This window comes from Trifolium pratense, linkage group LG6 (assembly GCF_020283565.1).
Source record: "Trifolium pratense cultivar HEN17-A07 linkage group LG6, ARS_RC_1.1, whole genome shotgun sequence".
In the NCBI taxonomy this organism is placed as follows: Eukaryota; Viridiplantae; Streptophyta; class Magnoliopsida; order Fabales; family Fabaceae; genus Trifolium; species Trifolium pratense.
The window spans coordinates 28807201-28827122 of NC_060064.1; the positions used below are offsets into that span (position 1 = coordinate 28807201).

At 34.2% G+C, this 19922-nt stretch overlaps 2 protein-coding genes across 3 annotated transcripts; both read left to right on the forward strand.

Annotated features, from left to right (window-relative positions):
- Positions 1–507: 507 nt before the first annotated feature.
- On the forward strand, positions 508–15177 carry LOC123888904 (DNA replication ATP-dependent helicase/nuclease JHS1). Of its 2 annotated transcripts, XM_045938066.1 has the most exons (33): positions 508–956; positions 1756–1923; positions 2008–2232; positions 2438–2500; positions 3804–4010; positions 4103–4144; positions 4245–4306; positions 5305–5437; positions 5949–6059; positions 6228–6324; positions 6488–6570; positions 6800–6865; positions 7316–7471; positions 7568–7623; positions 7715–7772; positions 7850–7960; positions 8046–8102; positions 8394–8528; positions 8642–8884; positions 9484–9558; positions 9696–9811; positions 9904–9976; positions 10082–10186; positions 10302–10469; positions 11351–11420; positions 11506–11657; positions 11783–11860; positions 11953–12045; positions 12153–12290; positions 13248–13287; positions 13378–13451; positions 14483–14740; positions 14835–15177. In XM_045938066.1, exons 1-33 carry the CDS (start codon positions 606–608, stop codon positions 15021–15023), a joined length of 4053 nt encoding a protein of 1350 aa, XP_045794022.1. In that variant the 5' UTR covers positions 508–605; the 3' UTR covers positions 15024–15177. The 2 variants fall into 2 exon arrangements, 1 of the variants encoding a protein (XP_045794022.1); XR_006802353.1 differs by lacking the exons at positions 13248–13287; positions 13378–13451; positions 14483–14740; positions 14835–15177 and having other exon boundaries at positions 544–956; positions 11960–12045; positions 12153–12289.
- Positions 15178–17117: 1940 nt separating this feature from the next.
- LOC123889419 lies at positions 17118–19857 on the forward strand. Its single transcript, XM_045938762.1, has 5 exons — positions 17118–17266; positions 17509–17539; positions 17626–17743; positions 18265–18417; positions 19419–19857. Exons 2-5 carry the CDS (start codon positions 17532–17534, stop codon positions 19623–19625), a joined length of 486 nt encoding a protein of 161 aa, XP_045794718.1. The 5' UTR covers positions 17118–17266; positions 17509–17531; the 3' UTR covers positions 19626–19857.
- Positions 19858–19922: the final 65 nt, after the last annotated feature.

Genomic DNA, 19922 nt, shown 5'->3' on the forward strand with positions numbered 1-19922 from the left:
AGAACATGAAATGGAAGTACATAGGACAACATAGAAAATACTAAGTAATTTTTATACGGTATATAGTGTATCCGTCAAAGTCAAACACATTGAGAGACCATTCACTCTTCGTCCAAAACAAACTCTATCACTAGAGCGGCAACAATTTCTCACCGGAAAACCCTCCACTCCTTGTTCTTTTCCTTTTCTTTAACAATTCGAAATAACAGTGTGTGTTTGGTTTGACGGCGACAAAAATTGAGTTTGGAAAAATTGAATTTAACAAAATTTGATTTTAGTTAAAAGTGAGTTTAATTAACTTGATTTATGTTTATTGCAAAAGCAATTTACAATTTATCTTTGAAAACGAAGACAGGTGAGAGTCACTATAATGCTGGTTTGGAAAATGAAAAAGGACACATGTCACTCTAGCAAACATACGATTCATCTAACGGTTCACAAGTATCAAAAAGCAGAGTACCTTTGGCGCTAGAACACTACACAATCTAGATCCCATCACGCGGGAAAATCAATCATCAATTTTTCGTCACATTTCACTTTCACCTCTTTGCAAAACCAAAATCAGAACTGAAAAAGAAGAATCCGAAGCAACGAAAAACCCTAAAATGCCTCCAAAGAAGAAACCTAACACTTCTTCTTCATCTTCTAAGAAACCCATTCTACAACCTTCCAAATACGGTATTCAACACTTCTTCGATCGTCACGCAACTCAACAACAATCTCAGAAACTTCAATCTAACAATTCAACCTCTCAGGTTGTTGCTTCCGATTCTCTTCCACCACCGCCGGAAAAACCTAAAGACGCCGATGTTCCGTCGGGTGCAACTTCGCAGGGTGGTACACCGAATGATTCAGTGTTACCGGTGGTTACTGATGATACAGATAACCCATCTGAAGTGTCTCCTGAGATTTCCAAGTCTATGTCTCGCAAAAGATTCAAATTCTCACCTGGAATGGTAAGCTATTTTTGTTTCTTTGTCTTTGATTTTTGGTTTTCTTGGTGTTAATTTTGTTTTGTACCCATTTTGTTGATTTTTTTTTTATTAGCACACCAAGTATTTGATTCAATGAATTGAAGTTGGGAGCAATTTCTTTAGTTAGATGCTATTGAAGCCATGATGGTTAGGATGAGTTTTCAGTTTTCACAATACAAATTTAGGTTCTTTTGCATGTTTTATTGCATAATGGTTGGGATTAGTGTATTTTTTCATTTATGTGATTAAACTACTTGATTTAATGAAGTAATCATTTTAGGGTAGTTTGGGTTGGTAGTATTGGGTGGAAATGAAGTGAAATGGTAGAGACATTGCAATATGCAAAGGCCAGGGTTCGAACTTGGGATTTCCCACATATACCTTAAAAGATGAAACTTTGGCCACTAGCCTACTTGACCCAATAAAAACAGTGAAATGTAATGTAACGGAATAAGCTAGTTAGATTTTAAAGAATGAATTTTTTCCTTTCAATTCAATTCCTTTCCACTTCACTTCATACAATACCACCAATTCAAATATACCCTTATCCTTAGGAATAGATTGTTCATAAAATTATAATAATGGTGTACTAAAATAAATTATTTATCCATAAAATCCAAATATTGGTCTCTATTATGGGAAGTATTCTGTGAATGTGTTTGGTGACTACATTTTTGATACGGTGTGGATGGTTCTTTGTGTATTAATTTATGCTATTTAATATTTTTCTCTGCCATGTTTCTGAAATAATTGCCATTGTGGACATATATTTTTGGGATAGTTTATCAAGCAAAGTCAGGATGATGGGGCTGATGAGGTTACATGGAAGATATCTCCAGTGAATGAAAGGCTTCAAGCAGTTTCAAAACACAAGCCTAAGATAATTCAAGCATTGGCTGATTCTTCGAGGGCCAACATGTTGCAAATTTGCCACTGCTCAGAAGATAAGGCAAGTTTTTAAGTAGTATTTCTTTTATTTTGATTCTAATCAGTGTCAGATAATGAGTTTGTGGTATACTGATGTGTGATACAGACTTCTCTGGACAAAGGTGCCAAGGTTGAAGAGTTGCTTATAAAACCAACTCCCAGTGCATCTGCAAAAGCTCCGTTGTCATTGAGTAAATTGGGCTTGAAAAAATTAAACCCTGACCGAGATGTTGATTTTAATGGCAATCCAACTACTTTGAGCAACTCTTCAGTGTTTGGTGGAAGAAATCCCTTCAGAACTCCACCATCTTTGTCTTGTCGTGTAGATAAGGTGATCTGTCTTCTAGTTTGTTGGTCCTTACAACCTTCAGTTGGAATACTACTATTTGTTTGCTAAAAAATTGTAACTTACATGCTACTTTTACTTGGTTGATTTGTTTTCCCAAATTTTTCCTGTTCATGGGAATTTTATCATTCCAATAAATCAAATGGCGTGTTTGAGTTTCTTCATTTTTATGTTTCATTTGTTGGCACAGCTTGCCAAGGACGCTGAGCAGAATGGACCATCTGACCAGCCTTTTTTGAGGCAGCACAAAAAGGTTAGGTCTCCCTTTGATTTATGTTAGAATAATTCCTTTAGATTCAGCTGAACTATTTAAAGATCCACTATATGCAGTACTACATCTAATTGAAATTAGCTAGACCTTTGGGGCACGAGGACTTGCACATATTCCTTATCATATACACCACTTGATAAAGTAGACATAAAGAAACAGTTGCATCGAAAGTGAGAAGAAAATGATTTAACATTGGGATGAAAATTATTTAATACGAGTGAAACATAGGGCATTATCTCCATACATAGGGTGGAAAAATTGGAACCTTGAAGTATGGAAAAACACTGTAATAGCCAATCAGGATAAATTATTATAGACTCTGCAGTTAATAGCGGCTGTAACCTCTGCAATAGCATTGCATTGTGGCGTAGTTGCTACTAGGCTCTACGAAATCTACAATTTTGTTGCAGATTCAGGTAGAGGCCATAGCGCCACATGTTTTGGCCGAATATTGGTCAAGTATCATGTAATATAATACTATTTTTTTAAACGGCCAAATATTGGTCAATGTTAGTAGTTAGACTTAGAGGCCATAGCACAACATATTTCGTCGTCGTCTTCGTCAAATTCAGCCCTAGAAGATAAAACATCTTCAACATTACCATAGGAAACTAAATAACCAAAATAATCTTAAGGTTCCTGACTATAGAAGGAGCAGACCGAACTGTTTCGTTTGAGGAATTTTTTCACTTTGCCTTTGTCATGCTTCTCCAAAGTTTTGTAGCAGAATAGTGTGGCCCTGGCCACTACAGGACATTCTGTAGCAGACCAGTTTAGTGTAGCGACCACAGCAACCACTATAGCAGCCTAAAGTTTCAAAAAAGCCCTTAAAATTTAAAGGTTAGTTGGAGTATTGTAGGAATTTTGTAATTTAAAAATATCAAATTGTGCTCGGGCTTCTTTTTCCCTCCATCTCACTCCTGCAACGATTTTATGTCTATGTACAAACAAATTACATAAACTGTATAAATATTTCAAATAGAGGCCATCATGCTCCCTGCTATCTAGCTATAGCATTTTTGGAGATGGCCTCTATGCTCTGCTATCAAGATTTATAACTTTGTTTTTTATTGGGTTTGAATATTGGTAGTATTGAATTTTGATTATTATTATGAATGTGTTTTAGTGTATTCTTATACTTTTGATTTTTATGTGTTGTTTTATAAACTACAACCTAGGAGCTACCTGCTATAATTTTTTTTAGAAAGGTTCCCTCTAAATTCTGAACCATCGGTGCTCTCTTTTTTCATGGTGTATGCGTGTCTCTGAATGCTTATTTCTATAGGCGTTGCTTGAACTTTTAGATCAAGTTGAAGATGCAATTGGTGTTGATAATGATACAGTTTGTTATAAAACCACCCATTCCCTTAAATCGCAAGATGACATTGCTAACGAGCTCCCTGTCAAAGTCAACCATCTAGTTGAAAGGACAAAATCTCAAATACCTAAAGATGTTGGTGTTTTCTCTGATTCCAGTTACTTGGTTTTGGAGGTATGCTTTTGGAATCAAGCTTGTATCACTTGCTATTTGGTGCACAAAATATGATTCCCGTGCGCTTATTGTTATTTACATTTTTCCTCTAGGTATCTGAAAAATTGCAACCGGCTGCAGAAGGCCCATACAAGGTGTAGTAATGCTCAATGCTAAAACTAGTAATGCTCAATGCTAAAACTAGTAATGCTCAACACTAAAACTAACATGATACAGTTGATCAACTGCTTATAGGTGCTTCGTTTACTGAATGAACAAACTGGAGAAGAGCGAGCTGTAAATTTGTGGGATGAATGGTAAGCTGATGTGGTCTAGTATACTTGAGATTTTATGTCTTTTTTTTTGAAGAACTTGAGATTTTATGTCTATCTTATATGTGTGCCATTTCAATAATATATACTTGGAAGAAAGAAATGTTTTTATTATTATTGGAATATTTGCTATCATTTTGTTGTGGGGCATTAAATCTATTCAAATTCAACACAATTTAGCTAAAGAACAACACCATTTCTTTGATAAATTTAGAATTTATTTATTTGCATATTCCTTTTCATTACTAGTATGAAGCACAATATCGGACACCAGACATGACACAAAATGGACACACCGACACTGCTAATGTAAAAAACATAGGACATTGACACCAATATATATAAAATATAAACATCATCTATTAAATATTGAAATGGAAAATGAAAATTTATATATGCGTCTAAATTAAACAAGATATGTTAGTCTGTCACCTTCATCTATCCATATCCTATTGAAAAACTGAAAATAATGTAATCAAATTCAGGTATCGCTCCCTAAAACAATCTCATGATCTCATGATCTCTTACAATCATGCATGTGATCTCACTCCAAACTGCGTCCAATACCATATAGAGGTGCCAAGATTGCAAGGTTGTGCACTATTACGATTTAGATTGTGATCTTGAGAACACTGATCATAATTATTGTAGTTATTGTCTGTAGGTATACCACAGGAGTACTGGTCTACAGTACTGGGGCTAAGGCTTTACAATGGGTTGAATTTTTCTTTTTGTACCAATACCATTGAATTAAGGCACTAGACAATGTGACTTCAATTCACAATAATTTTCTTCTCTATAAAACCTTTGTTTTGCTGGTTTCATAGTTATTTACTTGTTATAATCATGAACTCTTAACTGAATTCTTTACAATAATGTTCAAAAAATTGAGTTCTCAGTATTGTATTGTCTTGATCACCCATTATTCGCTTTGCAGTTATCTTATTTCTGACATATCTTATTCCTTGTTTTGATTATTCCAGGTCTTACAGTGTAATTGCCCCTGGAGATACTGTGAATGTAATTGGTCAATTTGATGAAGGGGGAAATTGTGATATTAATCATGATAATAATTTTTTGATTGTACACCCAGATATTCTTGTGTCTGGAACACGGGTAGTTATCTTTTACTCTATCATCTAAATTACTTACTGCAATATGTGACTTCAGTCTTCTTGCTTTACTTAGCGTGGGATATTTAGGTGGTTTGTCAACATATTTTTTATGAAGAGCGATTTCTTACAATATCAAATTATGCAACTCTATCTTGTGAAATATATCCTTTATAATAAGTTATATTTATTATTTATTCTACAGTGGACCTACTGCAGATTGTAATGAATTTTATTGTTTTGTTCACATACATGGTTTAAAAGTGTCGGTTTCAGCAGATGTCAGAACTCAGATGCAATTCCTAGTCTTAAAAATTGCATCTATTTATTTTCTAGTCCAACTTAGGGAAGTTTGATCCTTTCATTAATTTTAACTAGAAAGGGTTATTGTGTTTCATTTTTTTGAACTATATTGAATTACCGAAGTAGGCTCATTTCGTCTGGATTGTCCATGCTGGATTCCTTTGTGATATATAATTAGGTGTGCGTATTCCTAATACAAATGTATATTCCAGGTTGCTGCCAGTTTTAGTTGCCCAAGGAGAACTGTCTTAGATGAGAGACTAAAGTCCAATGAGCACTCAACTGTAGCTTTATGTGGAACCTTGCTTCATCAAATTTTTCAGGTCTCTAAAATACATCCTGTAACCTGTATAGCAGTATATATATGATATGCTCTTCTATTTCAATAAATCAGCATAATATATCTGTGTGTGTGTGTGTGTATTTTGATAAGTTGTGTATGTGTATATATAATATGATTATAATTGTATGGGTTTGGTTTCTTTGTGCAGGCTGGGCTTACAAATGACAATCCTACAATAGACTTCTTAGAATGTTACACAGAAGTGGTTTTACAGAGAAATGTTGAAAGTTTATTTGCATGTGGAGGTGTGGCATTGTGTCTTTAATCTCTATATTATCATGTATATATGTGCGTACATCTCATTGGAGTTTAGAATTTAATCAACAGTTATTCTCGAATAAAATTTATTTAGTGATGACCGTGTTCATTTTATTGGGGAGCATTAATTTATTCACGTGAACATTGCAGTAAATGAAAAGGATGTTCGTAAAACCATGATTGATGCTATCCCTAGAATATACAGTTGGATTATGCTGTTCAGAAATATGGAGGTGTGTAAAAATAGTTCATGCTCTGCTCTCAAACACTATTTACTTTTATCATTTAGAATGCCAATATTTCCTTTGCTGTTGCCAAATGTAACTTGCTAGGTTAAAAGGTCATATTTTCTTTTTCACCTTTTCTAAAATATATGCTTTATTAGGAAAAATACTTAAATCCCATTTTTAATTTTGTTAAATACTGTGAGTCTGTGACTGATGACTTGGGGTATTTTGGCAGGAAAGAGAAGACCCTAACGTTAATTTTGGATCTGTTAATGGAATGAAGAACGTTGGCATATCTGAGGCAAGCACTAATTTTCTTTCTTGTGTATAACTGACTGATCATTCATGTATATTGTGTAAATAGAGATATAAATCTAGTAGATGTACAATTATAAGTAAACAAGGTGTGAGTTACATTAGCTTCTAATGTTTTGGGGCTTATTTGTCTACAAATATGCAATCCATATGCTTTTTCAGTCCAATCATTTTTGAGGATATAGCTATCCTTGTTCTAGTTGTGTATTTTCTCTCTTATACTTGATCTTATTTTATCTATTGTCAAAATAAAGGTTTAAGTGCTTGTATTTTACAGGAGCAATCTTTGATAAGTAAAAGTGTGAATGTAGCTATTAGATAGTGTCACATATTTCCAAGATATGCTCATAAATGCTACATCACATTGCCCTTGATAATGAATGTGTTGCATAAAATGCACATTATATGCACTATTTGAAGTTTATGTTATTAGTAGGTAATTGATATTGAAGAAATGGCATGGGCACCAAAATATGGTTTGAAAGGAATGATTGATGCTTCCGTTAGAGTGAAGGTTCAATCTAGAAAAGATAAACCAGAAGAGAAGATCATGCCACTAGAGTTTAAAACTGGAAAATCACCTAGTAGCCAGGTAAGATTCTGGTCCTCGCTTCTTCTAATCAACCCATAAAAATTAAGATTAGATAAATTCATCAGTATTAACATGTTTTGCATGTCATATCTGCAGACATCAGTAGAACATAATGCCCAAGTAATTTTGTACACTCTCCTGATGTCTGAAAGGTTCAAACTGTTCATTTTTAACAGCATATATATATTGAAGAATTATTCTAAAACATTTCTTTTATTTATGTTGTCTTGCTTATGTTAATAGGTACCAGAAGAGCATTGATTCTGGTCTTTTGTATTATCTCCAAACAGATCAGACACAGGTAAGATTTTGTGGCTTTGAAATCAGTTTCTTTCTGTTGAAAAAGGTAATATTGTTGATTTTTTTTATGTACAAAAGGGCATTACGGTTCAAAGATCTGACATAGTTGGGTTGATAATACGTCGTAATGAGCTAGCAAGTGATATTTTGAAGGCATTAGTATTGCAACAACTTCCACCAGTGTTACAGGTATGGGGTTTCCCATAACGTTAAATAATGTGCTTTTAACGACTTTATCAGAATGTCATCACAAGACTTCATTTTCGGATTGTAGAGTCCTAGCATGTGCAGAGGCTGTCGCCATCTAAATGTCTGTAGCATTTATAATAAGGTATGCTTTGAAAGACCACAGGTGATTGGGGAAAACTTTTTTGTGGATTCTCTCTCTATATATACAATTCATATTAATAATTATTTTAATTCCGAAGTTAAGACATCATGCCCTAAAACTGTATCATTTTAATGAATTAAACCATTGGGTCATGTTAACATGTGCCCTAAGGAGTATGCCATATTGGAGTATGGAGTATGTCATATTGTTATTACTTAATTTAAGTAAGCAAGTAGTCTAGGTAATGTGATTTCTCATATGTTCATGGTACTTTTACATTAAATTGCTTAGGCACATGGTGGAACGATCGAGAGCAATGAATTGAGAGATGTTTTCAGTTCCAATACTAATCACTTGACATCATCTCATTCTAAGTTCCTCTGCCATTGGGATCATTTGATTGACTTAGAAGCTAAAGGGACTGAGGTGCAAATTTAAAATCTCTCTAGCTTGCCTTTTCTCCTCTAAGATTTATTCTTAATTTGTTTTATTTTAAAAATTCCTCCTTTTTTAATTTCTTATTTCCTTGACTATTTCAGTTTACAAAGAAAGACGTGTGGCGATCATATAATTTGGGGACTCGCAGTGCCGGTGGTGTTTCTTCTATTGTTATTGATGCTTCACAAGGAATACCATATTCAAAATCTCATGAAAATAATAGTTTTGTTTATCGTTTTGTACCACAAGATACTTCTTGCCCCTCTATAGTTTCTGATGATGATCCTTCTAGTGCTTCTTTGAAAAATGATTTAGATCTCACACTGAGAAATGGTGACTATGTGGTATGGATAAGATTGTCTTTCACTCTTTTTGAATTTAGTTATGTGATGTTTACATGTTGTAGTTAATTTTAGAATAGTGTGGAGTGGCAACTTCGTAAAAGAGCTATGGAAGCCTTGTGGATCAAAATTTTATCTAAGTTTCCTCAAATGTCAAATCTATTATTGCATTAGTGAATTCAACACAAGCAAATTTCCACTTTATTTGGCAAAATATTTAGCACGGACTTACTTCAACTGTAAATGCTAAAATTGGAGAGCAGATATCTGATACTTTGGCTACTGCCCCTGGTGGGAGTGGGTTTAGGTGTATTGTTAACAAGTGGATAACTAACTAATCAATATTTATTATCCAATATGACGGGGAGTATCGAGAACTAATCCTTTTACAGTACACTAAAATGCAAATTTTAACTGTGTCCAATAGCTCTGTGATACAAAGTACCAAGAGTGAATATTATTTCCTACCCATAAAATATGGATTGGAGGACATTTTCATAGCACCTTAAAATGGTTGTATTTTGCATCTTATCTAAATATTGATTATTTAATGGCCCTTATTTAATTTTGTAATTAGTAATTTATGTTTATTTATTTTTTAGATATTGAGTAATGAATCAAGCCATCAAACTATTGCAAAAGGGGTGATTTCAGATATTAGTCAGAATCATATATCTGTGAGTATTATAATAATTTCTTATTATTTGATGTTTTCTTCCTTTTACCTAAAAATAGCATGTTACTTCCTTTCCTTGACATGCACATACAGCCAAAGAAAGGTAGCATAATCCTTAGCTCAACAATTTTGTCTTAGGTTTCCTTTTCCAAGCTCTTGAGAATTCCTGGGAGGTCTTCCATGGAACATGATCTCCTTCAGCAGGTTTGGAGAATCGACAAGGATGAAGCTGTGACTTCGTTTGCAATTATGAGGTGCTTCTCCAACTACAGCTTTTTACAAACTTTGATTCGTTCAGTGTGACCAATTAGAAGTTATAATTATTTGTTTGACATTTTATATGAAGGTTTAATCTTGTACAACTTTTTCTACAAAATGATCAAAGTGCTCATCTCCGGAGGATGATTGTTGACCTTGAGGTAAATAACTAGCAAGTTCTGAATGCTTTCTGCTTTCCCAAAATCATCTTTACTAAGTACTGATTGCTCCTTTTCTCTTTCCTCCTGATGGCATGCTGCCTATAGGCTCCTAGATTTGACAGTGGTTCTATAGTTAGTCAGGATCCTGCAATATCTTACGTTTGGTCTGAGCAGAGTTTGAATGATGATCAACGTAAAGCGATTCTCAAGGTTTCCAATGAAGCTTGAATTTCATGAATCCATTTCGTAAATTTATTCAAGTTGCTTTAGTTTATCATCATTAAAATAATTTATCTTGGTGTTCCACTTTGTTATTGATAATCAGATACTTGTAGCAAAAGATTATGCACTTATATTAGGGATGCCTGGAACGGGGAAGACATCCACCATGGTCCATGCTGTGAAAGCCTTGTTGATTAGAGGCACATCCATTTTACTAACAGCATATACAAATTCTGCTGTTGATAATTTACTCATCAAATTAAAAGCACAGGTATCCATGAATGTGTATTATAAAATCTTCATTTGTTGCACTTATCATTGAATATGACTGCTTGTTGCATGTAAAGCATATAGGGCATTTTCTTAAATTTATCACTGTCTAACAAATTGGACAAGTGGCAACAGAAGATTGGGGAAAGGGTGTTGAAGTGAGAGAAAGGGGTTGTATGTGAAGTGAACTATAGGGATTAGAGAAGGGAGTCAGATCATTTTGGATAGTTATGGGGTTCACTATACTAATAGGCCAAGAGAGCATTGCTTCTCTGATTTTCTATCTTCTGACAAAGTTTTTCCTACTAATATTCAGCTCTACCATTTTCTGTCTAATGGCAATTACAAGATGAATTTAAGAAATTGACTCAACACTGATAGGAAACAAAATATCTAATGTGGTCATGGTAAGATGATGTTATTTTCCCGCTAACTTATCTATCTTCTCGGGTCAGAATATGGCTCTCCTTGATTTGGTAGAAGTTTGACATTTGCGTCCACAAAATTGTCAACTAGTTACATCTCTTCTAAAATTCCTATTAGTGATTGGGCCACTACAATCCCAATAAACTAACAACGTTGACCTAACTCTTTGGTTTGGAGTTGCCTGTATAAGTATTGCATTAGGTCCTTAATGTTTTCTTGATCATCACCTTTCATAGAGGTAATGGTGTGAGAACTAGAAAACACAAAGGGGATGATTCAGCTCTTTTTCTTACTGTGTTTCTCTTGATATGTGTTGGAAAATATCAGTGCTTAATTTTCTTTTTTGATGTATGACTCCCTATAGTCCAAATGACTATGATATAATGTCGTTCTTTATTTCTTAAATTTATAGTATTTACAGTTCATATAATGCTATTGTAATATAAATGGATCCAGGGCATTGATTTTGTACGTGTTGGAAGACATGGAGTAGTGAATGAAGAGGTCAGAGGGCACTGCCTTTCAGGTTTGCCAATTTACAACTTGTGCTCTTTCTTTTAATTTGTCATAATTTTTGAATAAATATTTTTTGACAGAAGTTTCTATCGCAGAAAATAACGTACAGACTGTTGAAGATATCAAAATAAGGTTTGAACAAGTCAAAGTTGTTGCAGTTACTTGTTTGGGAATTTCTAGTCCCCTGCTTGCCGACAAGAGATTTGATGTGTGCATTATGGATGAAGCCGGACAGACTACTCTGCCGGTATGTTTATTTTTTCTTTCATAAATTTTATGAGGCATGTGATACTCAACATACTGATGGGATAATAACGTAGGTAAGATAATTTTTATGTGCATAGAGTTATATTGCAAATTTTGCCATTGTAGGTGTCCTTGGGCCCTCTAAGATTTGCTTCGACGTTTGTTCTTGTGGGGGATCATTATCAACTGCCGCCACTTGTCCATGTACGTGCCTGTTGTCGGTCCTGCAGTATTGATGTTTTTGTGTACAAAATTTATTGATAACAATTTGAAATTTTTTATCTAATAATTCTTAGAGTACAGAGGCCCGAGAAAATGGCATGGGGATGAGTTTGTTTTGTAGGCTTTCAGAAGCCCATCCACAGGCGATTTCAGCTTTACAGAGTCAGGTCTGTTGTAGCTACTACATATTACATTACAAACTCTAGTTTGGTTCTTTTTAATTCCTTCTCTATCTATATCAGTTACTAAGTAAAATATATATATATATATACAGTACCGTATGTGTCAGGGTATTATGGACTTGTCAAATGCCTTGATATATGGTGACAGATTGAGGTGTGGTTCATCTGAGATAGCTAATGCCAAACTTGAGTTTTCTGGCTTAAACTGCAGTTTGCCTTGGCTAGAAGATGTAAGGATTCTCTTCCAAATTCACATTATCTTAATGTCGTGTCTTTGTTGGTTGTATTCCCTTGTTTTCTTTTACTCAATTGTTAATGGATGTGTACTTGCTACGGTGTTAGACACCAATGAGAAATTAAGATAAAGTAGAGAAAATTTACATTACAATTTGAGAAAGTGAACATTCTGAAACTGAAACTGTTTTCTGAATTTTAAAGAGATCTGAATTTATTACACTTTTAAGAAAATATAAAAGAGATCTGAATTTATCCCTCAAGGTGGTATGTATATGTCGTATGCATCTTGCTTGTCACATAGATAAGATATCCTTGGTCCTTTAAGCGATTTGGTGAAAATATCTTTCAACTGGTCATTGGCATTCAGAAACAATGTAATGATCTCTCTTGAAAGAACTTTTTCATGAATAAAATGACACAATCTTTGTTTAGTCTGCTCATGGAAGGCTGGGTTAGATGCACTGTGTAAACTTGTCTGAATATCGCAAATATGACTCATGAACTCTAATTGCAAAACCTCAACCTGCAAAGAAGTTGCTTGAACTAAATAAGCTCACAAAAAGTCTGATTTGCTTCAATAAGATGTTAATCTTCACATTCTACAATTGTATTGAGGGGTATGAGGACACGAAACATGGTGAAGAATACTGTGAGAATCCATGAATGTTTGGAATTATTTAGAGCAGTATTCATATGCATTGTTACTATGCAATACCAATTGGGAGCATCAAATTGAGTTTGATTTGATAATAACAGGTCTCAAATATACAAGGGTAATAATTAATATAAATGGAAGTATCTATAATCTTTTGAAACCACAAAATCAACTTGGAATGTGGACAATGTAATCGCCAATATTAAATATAAACATATGAAACTTTTTTGCCAATAATATTATAAATTATATCTTCCTTGAGTTGAATTTTATTCCTCTTTGTTTATTAATGCAGGTTTTGAATCCTGGAAGACCAGTGATATTTATTGATACTGGTTTGTATATATCATTTTCCTCTTTTCGTCATTTATGCTAAAGGACATTGAGAATGGGATCACTAATATGAATATTTTTTTGCCACTTAGATATGTTGCCTGCCTTAGAGGAAAGAGATCAGAAAATTGTAAATAACCCTATCGAAGCTCACATAATTGCTGAGGTATGTCATTTGGTTTTGACAATATGACACATTTTCTTGTAGGAAGAATACCAAACCTTGGACCATGGATATTGTGATAGATAATTCTCAATATGTTTCCGTTGTGAGATTGTTGGATACTGTGAAGGATCATTGTCTTATGCAAACATCCAACCCTACGGATTGAATTGATGATTCTGACTGGCCAAATTAAAAATACTATCGAGTGTTTTATAATACAGACGAGTCATAACCTTAATTTAATGTAGCCAGATACTTCTCTTTTGCCATTTTATTTTTGATTTAAATCTTGGGTTGTTGAGTTTCAAATATGATATATCATATATTTTTGCTATTCCACATGTTTTTACCAAACAATGTCATTGTTTTCTGGCTCATTGTCTATCAGACGGGTTCTGAGCAATCATCATATTCATTGATGATGAAAATGAATTCTTGATGCAAGAGAGTTTCTTCAGATCTATATTTACAGACTGAGCCAACACTAATAAACTGAAAACAGAATGAATCTACTAGCCAATCAGCATGTGACAGATGTCACTGCTGTAATAGACTGAACTAACTGAAAAGCTAACTAGTCAGGAAAATATCCTGTACAGCTGTATACATGATAGGTGAATTGTATTCTCACACAATCATGTATTTTACAATTCGCAATAAGATTTGACCCCTGATATGGAAAATAGGTATTCAAATTCACGATTTGAATCATGTTTTGATAATCTTGCTATTGAATATTATTTTATAATATTATGGTAATCAATATATTTTTCTAACTGTAACAAATGATGACATAATATACTCAATAATTAACCATTGATACTTGCAATTTTAAGGATGGGGTTGTATGCAAAAACTTATAATAGCTTACATATTAGCTTAGTGTTCCTTCCTCAATGGCCTATAATGTTTTTTTTTACCTGGCAATAATATTGGTTAGCTTAAAACTTGTTTCATTTTACTGATTAAGTATTCATGCCATTTGACCTCCTCGCAACGTAGTCCAAGTTTTCATTCATTTTGTAATGCAGGTTGCAAAGGAATTGGTAAAAAATGGAATTGAAGGAGAGCACATTGGCATTATTACTCCCTATAATTCACAAGCAAACCTCATCCGCCAAGCTACTAGCATAACGTCCTTGGAGATACATACCATTGATAAATACCAGGGTAGAGATAAAGACTGTATATTAGTATCTTTTGTACGGTCTTGTGAGAACCCAACAAGCTGTGTGGCTTCTCTACTTGGAGACTGGCACAGGATAAATGTGGCTCTTACTCGTGCTAAGGTAGTTTTTTATGCTCAATCTCTTTCTACTTTTCATACAAAATAAAATAAAAGATATGTATCTAATAAGTAGTTCTTATGCTTGATGATTACAGAGAAAGTTGATCATGGTGGGGTCTCGTAAAACTCTATTGAAGGTTCCACTACTGAAGCTTCTCATTAAGAAAGTTGAAGAGCAATTTGGAATTTTAAGTGTGTCTAAGAAGGATATCTATAGAAATGGTGAACTCATTAGATGTTCTCAAATTGCTTCTTCAAAACAAAAATTAGATGTTCCAAAATGATGAGTGATATTTCTTTTCCCCATTTTCAGAGAGGGTTGCCCAATTATTATATTCCAAATGTAAATCTGTAATGCATTAGGGTTTTTTTGGCTAATTTATAAATGAAATTTTGTATTTTGTATAAGTATAAAGAGGATATTTCACTTCTGTTTTAGCCAACAGCATAAACAACCAGACTTTATGCCACCAAGTTGAGTCGGCTACACGGGTCAATTTTTGAACATTATCATTTTTAGAGGCAAGAATGGTTCTTTGTACCAATGCATCCCATAAATCCATCCAATTCTAATTAGGGAGAAATATTTGATAAGAATTTGTATGGAATATTGTCCTTCCCATGGTATTGCAATTGGGGGAGGTATCATTCATATAATCAGATTTGGTAGGTTCAACACCATCACCAATGCGCATAAAAAATCGTACAAATTCGTGATCATGCATAAATGAGACTTAATCATACATGCAAATATCTTAATCATTCACGCAAATATTATTTGTGCCTTTTTTATAACAAAAATCTCCACAAACGATAATATCTTTTTCACAAAATGGCGCATTGCTGCTGTTTAAAATACACCTAGTGGTCGATATAAGGCTTCTAAACAATATCTATTTGTCAATAGGGATTCATCACATGATTGCAGTTGTTAATCTAATGAGAATTGCAAGATCTTTTTATTTTTCTATTGCAAACTGATCTTGGTTGTACATCAATAGGTATCTTAAATTGGGAATGTGCAGTTAAACCGTTAAGTAATAATGTTGCAACTATACTAGATATGCAGTTGCTAAGACAATTTGTTCTCTACTTTTCAAAACTACCATTAATGTTTGATAAAGGAATGTTTTCCCAGTTCTGCCTCGACAATCAATAAATAAAAACTTCACTCAGTTTGCATATCAATGAAATTTATAATGGTTTTAAACCTTCAATACTACAGGACTACAAGCACGTACGTGAACAAGTGGTGGTGGTTGATAACGACTCCCTCGAACAAACGTTGAAGCAAATCTTAGAGGGTCCAAGAACATCTGCAATGGCAAAATTTGCAATATAATTCTATGCAATAAATCTTTGTCTACGTTTTGATTTTCTTTGTAGACATAATTTTAAAAATTGGTTTTCACCACGGTATTCGGGCAACTTGACCACCTGATCTGATTCAAGGTTCTGATATTAAGTGGTTTCAATCTTTTTCATCGCAGTTGCGGTGCGGGGATTGAATCGTGATCTTCCGACCAAGTTCAACGCCAATCACCCATTGACCAGCTAACGATTGATATTTTTTTTGAACGGCAAATATAATATTATTAATAACTGATCTCTGCACAAGACGAACAGATGTCGGGAAAAAACGGAACTACAAAACAAATGTGCCGTATATAAGCGGAACACCAATGAAGAAAACCAAAACAGACACCACCTAATACAAGCCTACTTCTAACCCCATTCTTAGAAGGATACTCTTCAGCCTCGAGACTACTAAAGAAGACATTAACCCGACCCATAAATATGCAATTAAACTCTAACTCCCGATCTCGAATCAAAAGTGATCGGCTCATGAGGATCCAAAGAGCAACTCTGCGAGCCAAAAAATGATGCAGCAAAAGGTAGAACGAAAACCTAAAGAGGTAAGTCTCAACTTGCAGTCCGTCTCCAATCAATAAACATGGACTTGGAAGAGGTCAACCAGATACAAAGAAACCTACAGATCTTAGCAGATTCTGAAACCAACATAGACTCAAAACAGAATCCTGCAAATCTTAACAGATTTAGAAGCGGTCAAATAATCCCCTATCCAAGAAAACCATTGGTATTTAACACACTAAATTTTTGTTTTTCATTTATCAAATACCCTAGTGACTAAAAATTTCACCCTTAAAGACATTAGTGGGATTACCGATATTTGAACCCATATACTTTGCATATATATAGTATACTACAATATCCTGCCAACCGCACAAGATTTTAACACACTAAATTTAATTTGTCAAAAAAAAAACACTAAATTTAATTTAATTAAAACCGTCAACTGCAGTATCAGTATGCACGTACAATATGTAAAATTACTAAAATACCTCCAATATTTTCAATAAAATTACAAGTTTATCCCTTCCTCTCCCTCGTTCTCAGTTTCAGTTCTCACGCGGGAGTGAAAAACCCTACCCTGCGCAACGTTCTTCTTCTCCTTCCTCTCCCTCACCGGCGACGGCCAAGCTTTCTCTCTCTCTAAAACTCTTCGGTAAGATTTGTCCCTCCCTCAGCCGTTGTTGTTCACTTTGGTTCTTTGGGATTGTTTTGTTGATTATTGATTGAATGAGTCATTGCATATTGTGTTGATTGTTGTTCCGATTGAATGAAATTGATCGATTTTGTTCTGTTTGAATGAATGAGTTCCTTCAATGAATTGTTTTTGGTAACAATTCAACTGTTCACAGTTTCTGTAATTGTGTTAACTTGTTTACTTACTTAATTTTATTGCAGAAAAGCTTTATTTGTTGCAGAAGATGAAAATGTATGTCACCTACCATTCTACTCAAAATTGTCTCACAAATCTTTCAATTGCATCATTATTTATGTTTTCAATCATCTTTTTCGTAGCTTGGATGCCAATGTTGCTCCACTTACAAATTTTGAGGTCCTTGATTTCTTACGCTCCAAAGGAGCTTCAAAAGATCCATCTAGGGTTATTGCCAAAGTAGCAATGTCTGAATACAAGGTTTGTTATTCTCTTCAGACAATATGGCCCCGTTTGGATTAACTTATTTTTCAGCTTATGCAAACAACTTATGCAATTTTTATGTATTATTATAAATTTGTCAAGGTAATTTATGATAAAATAACTTATAAAAACACAATTCTCACTAGTGTGAACTTATAAAATAGCATAAAATCTAATTTATATTGCACAAGCTGTTTGGATAAGCTCAAAAATAAGTTAATCCAAACGGGGCCTATATCATTGATAACCTATGAAGCACGGACACAAACACCGGACACGACACAGACACTAGCACGTCGACACTGATAATAATTTGAGAAAATTATATAATTTAGTGTAATCATAAGTGTCAATGTCGTGTTGGTGTCCGACACCGACATGTGTCCGACACGGGATATGCCTAATCTGAGGAGTGTTTGTGCTTCATAGTAGATAACCCGTTTTTCCCAATTCGCCAATGTATAGTAATGCTTTTTATGTTTTATTGTTGGTGGAAAACTGCGTTGTATCTCTTACAGGTTTACGATTATTTGGTTAATACTTCCGCCAATGTTCAAACAAGAGAGGACATTGCTGAGTATTTGTCAGGTATTAAACTACATGATCTGTCAGAGGCTGAGATTCTCAACATAGTAAACATCAGACCGGCTGCTGTAGTTGAAATATATCCTGTAAGTATTAGGTTTTATAATGTAATTTCATTTTTTAATTAATCATCAACACCAATCAAAGCATTTTCCCATTCAATAACAAAATGCGCACCAAATTATTAGCTTCTACCCCAACTTAAACCTAGGAGTATTAATGTTTCTTTATTAACTAAGAAAATATTGCGGAACACTGAACTGAGTTTATCAATATGTTTCTGACAAAAAATGAGACAAACAGAGAAAACGCAGAGAGTGAGTATTTTATGGTTTTATTGAGTGTAAATGTTTTATAGTACAAAAGAAGATGAAGAGGAGGAAGAAAGATGTGATAACTAAGATGTAATGGTTGGAAATTTGAAAAGGGTTGAAGCACATTTTTGTCAAATCAGGGTGTAACCCGAAGTTCCATGGAATGTAACTAGAATAAATCTAGATTATTTTACCCTAAAAAACTATCAGCAAACTATGCAGTATTTTTTAGCCTATTAATCTTAGTATCTTACGGCTCTTAGAGATTGTCTTTCTTCAGGGGCAACATGGGCCATTATCTACTTTTATACTTTCATTGTAGAGTGCCATAGGCTCAGTATCACACTTATTTTATTTTGTAAAATGAGCTTTTGGGGTATGCCGATTAATGGCTTGTTATTTTGCCTCTGAATTGCGTATGGAAGCCGGGACCATCAGGTTATCCGGTCTTCCATGTTATTTTTTTTTTTTTTTGGTTTACAATGAGCTGGGAATCGAACCAGGGCCTATAACGTACTACCCAAACCCCTCACCACTAGACCAAACCTAGTGGCTTGGGTCTTCCATGTTATCTACTGAATATGAAAAGTTAGATATAGCTGTGGATGAGACGTTAAGACTAGAAATTAGCGTGTCGTGTTTGATTCTGGACACTGATTTCTCCAATTCTAATTCTAGGTAAATTCATGATGTCAGACTAATATGCATTTGAATGTCACGTGTGTACCCTTGCGTAATTGAGATCAGATTTTTAACTTTTAACCATTACGCAGATCATAGAGGAATGTCCCGACCGTTTTCCAGATGAAGAGGTAACTGAAATAGTAGAGCTGGTGGAAAAAACATTGCCAACACTGACTATCAACGAGACAGCAGTAGAAAACACTGAGGGTGATGAAGAAACAGACACACAGGCACATGAAAATGGTAACGTGAGTCAAGAAAAAACTGAAGGCGAGGAACCAATGGACACAAGTTGAGATCTAATTGTAACCTCAATATTTTATGACTAGCACCAGAGGATCTCATGAAAGTTGTTAACTAATATAATTTTGAGTTGGTGAAAATGATTCTTATATGGCAAGTCTTGTGGTCGTGTTACTTCTACAGGAAGTTTTGGCGATGCAAATGCTTGCTTTGCTTATTGTATAAAGAAAACTTAGAATTTCTTAATATATATCCTTCTAGTGATTGCTTTTTTGTTGTCCAAAATTATATTTCACACCTTATGCTCTGGTGATGTCCATTCCAATTTTTCTTTGTTACAATGATAAGAA

Bases quoted from the DNA above. Each gene is read 5' to 3' on its own strand.
- LOC123888904 (XM_045938066.1), top strand. From the start codon at position 606: ATGCCTCCAAAGAAGAAACCTAACACTTCTTCTTCATCTTCTAAGAAA. The intron at 9,559-9,695 runs GTGAGTATTATA...ATTTTGTCTTAG, and splicing joins TTAGTCAGAATCATATATCT to GTTTCCTTTTCCAAGCTCTT. The intron at 13,288-13,377 runs GTTTGTATATAT...TTTGCCACTTAG, and splicing joins AGTGATATTTATTGATACTG to ATATGTTGCCTGCCTTAGAG.
- LOC123889419 (XM_045938762.1), top strand. The intron at 17,744-18,264 runs GTTTGTTATTCT...TATCTCTTACAG, and splicing joins TAGCAATGTCTGAATACAAG to GTTTACGATTATTTGGTTAA. The intron at 18,418-19,418 runs GTAAGTATTAGG...ACCATTACGCAG, and splicing joins CTGTAGTTGAAATATATCCT to ATCATAGAGGAATGTCCCGA.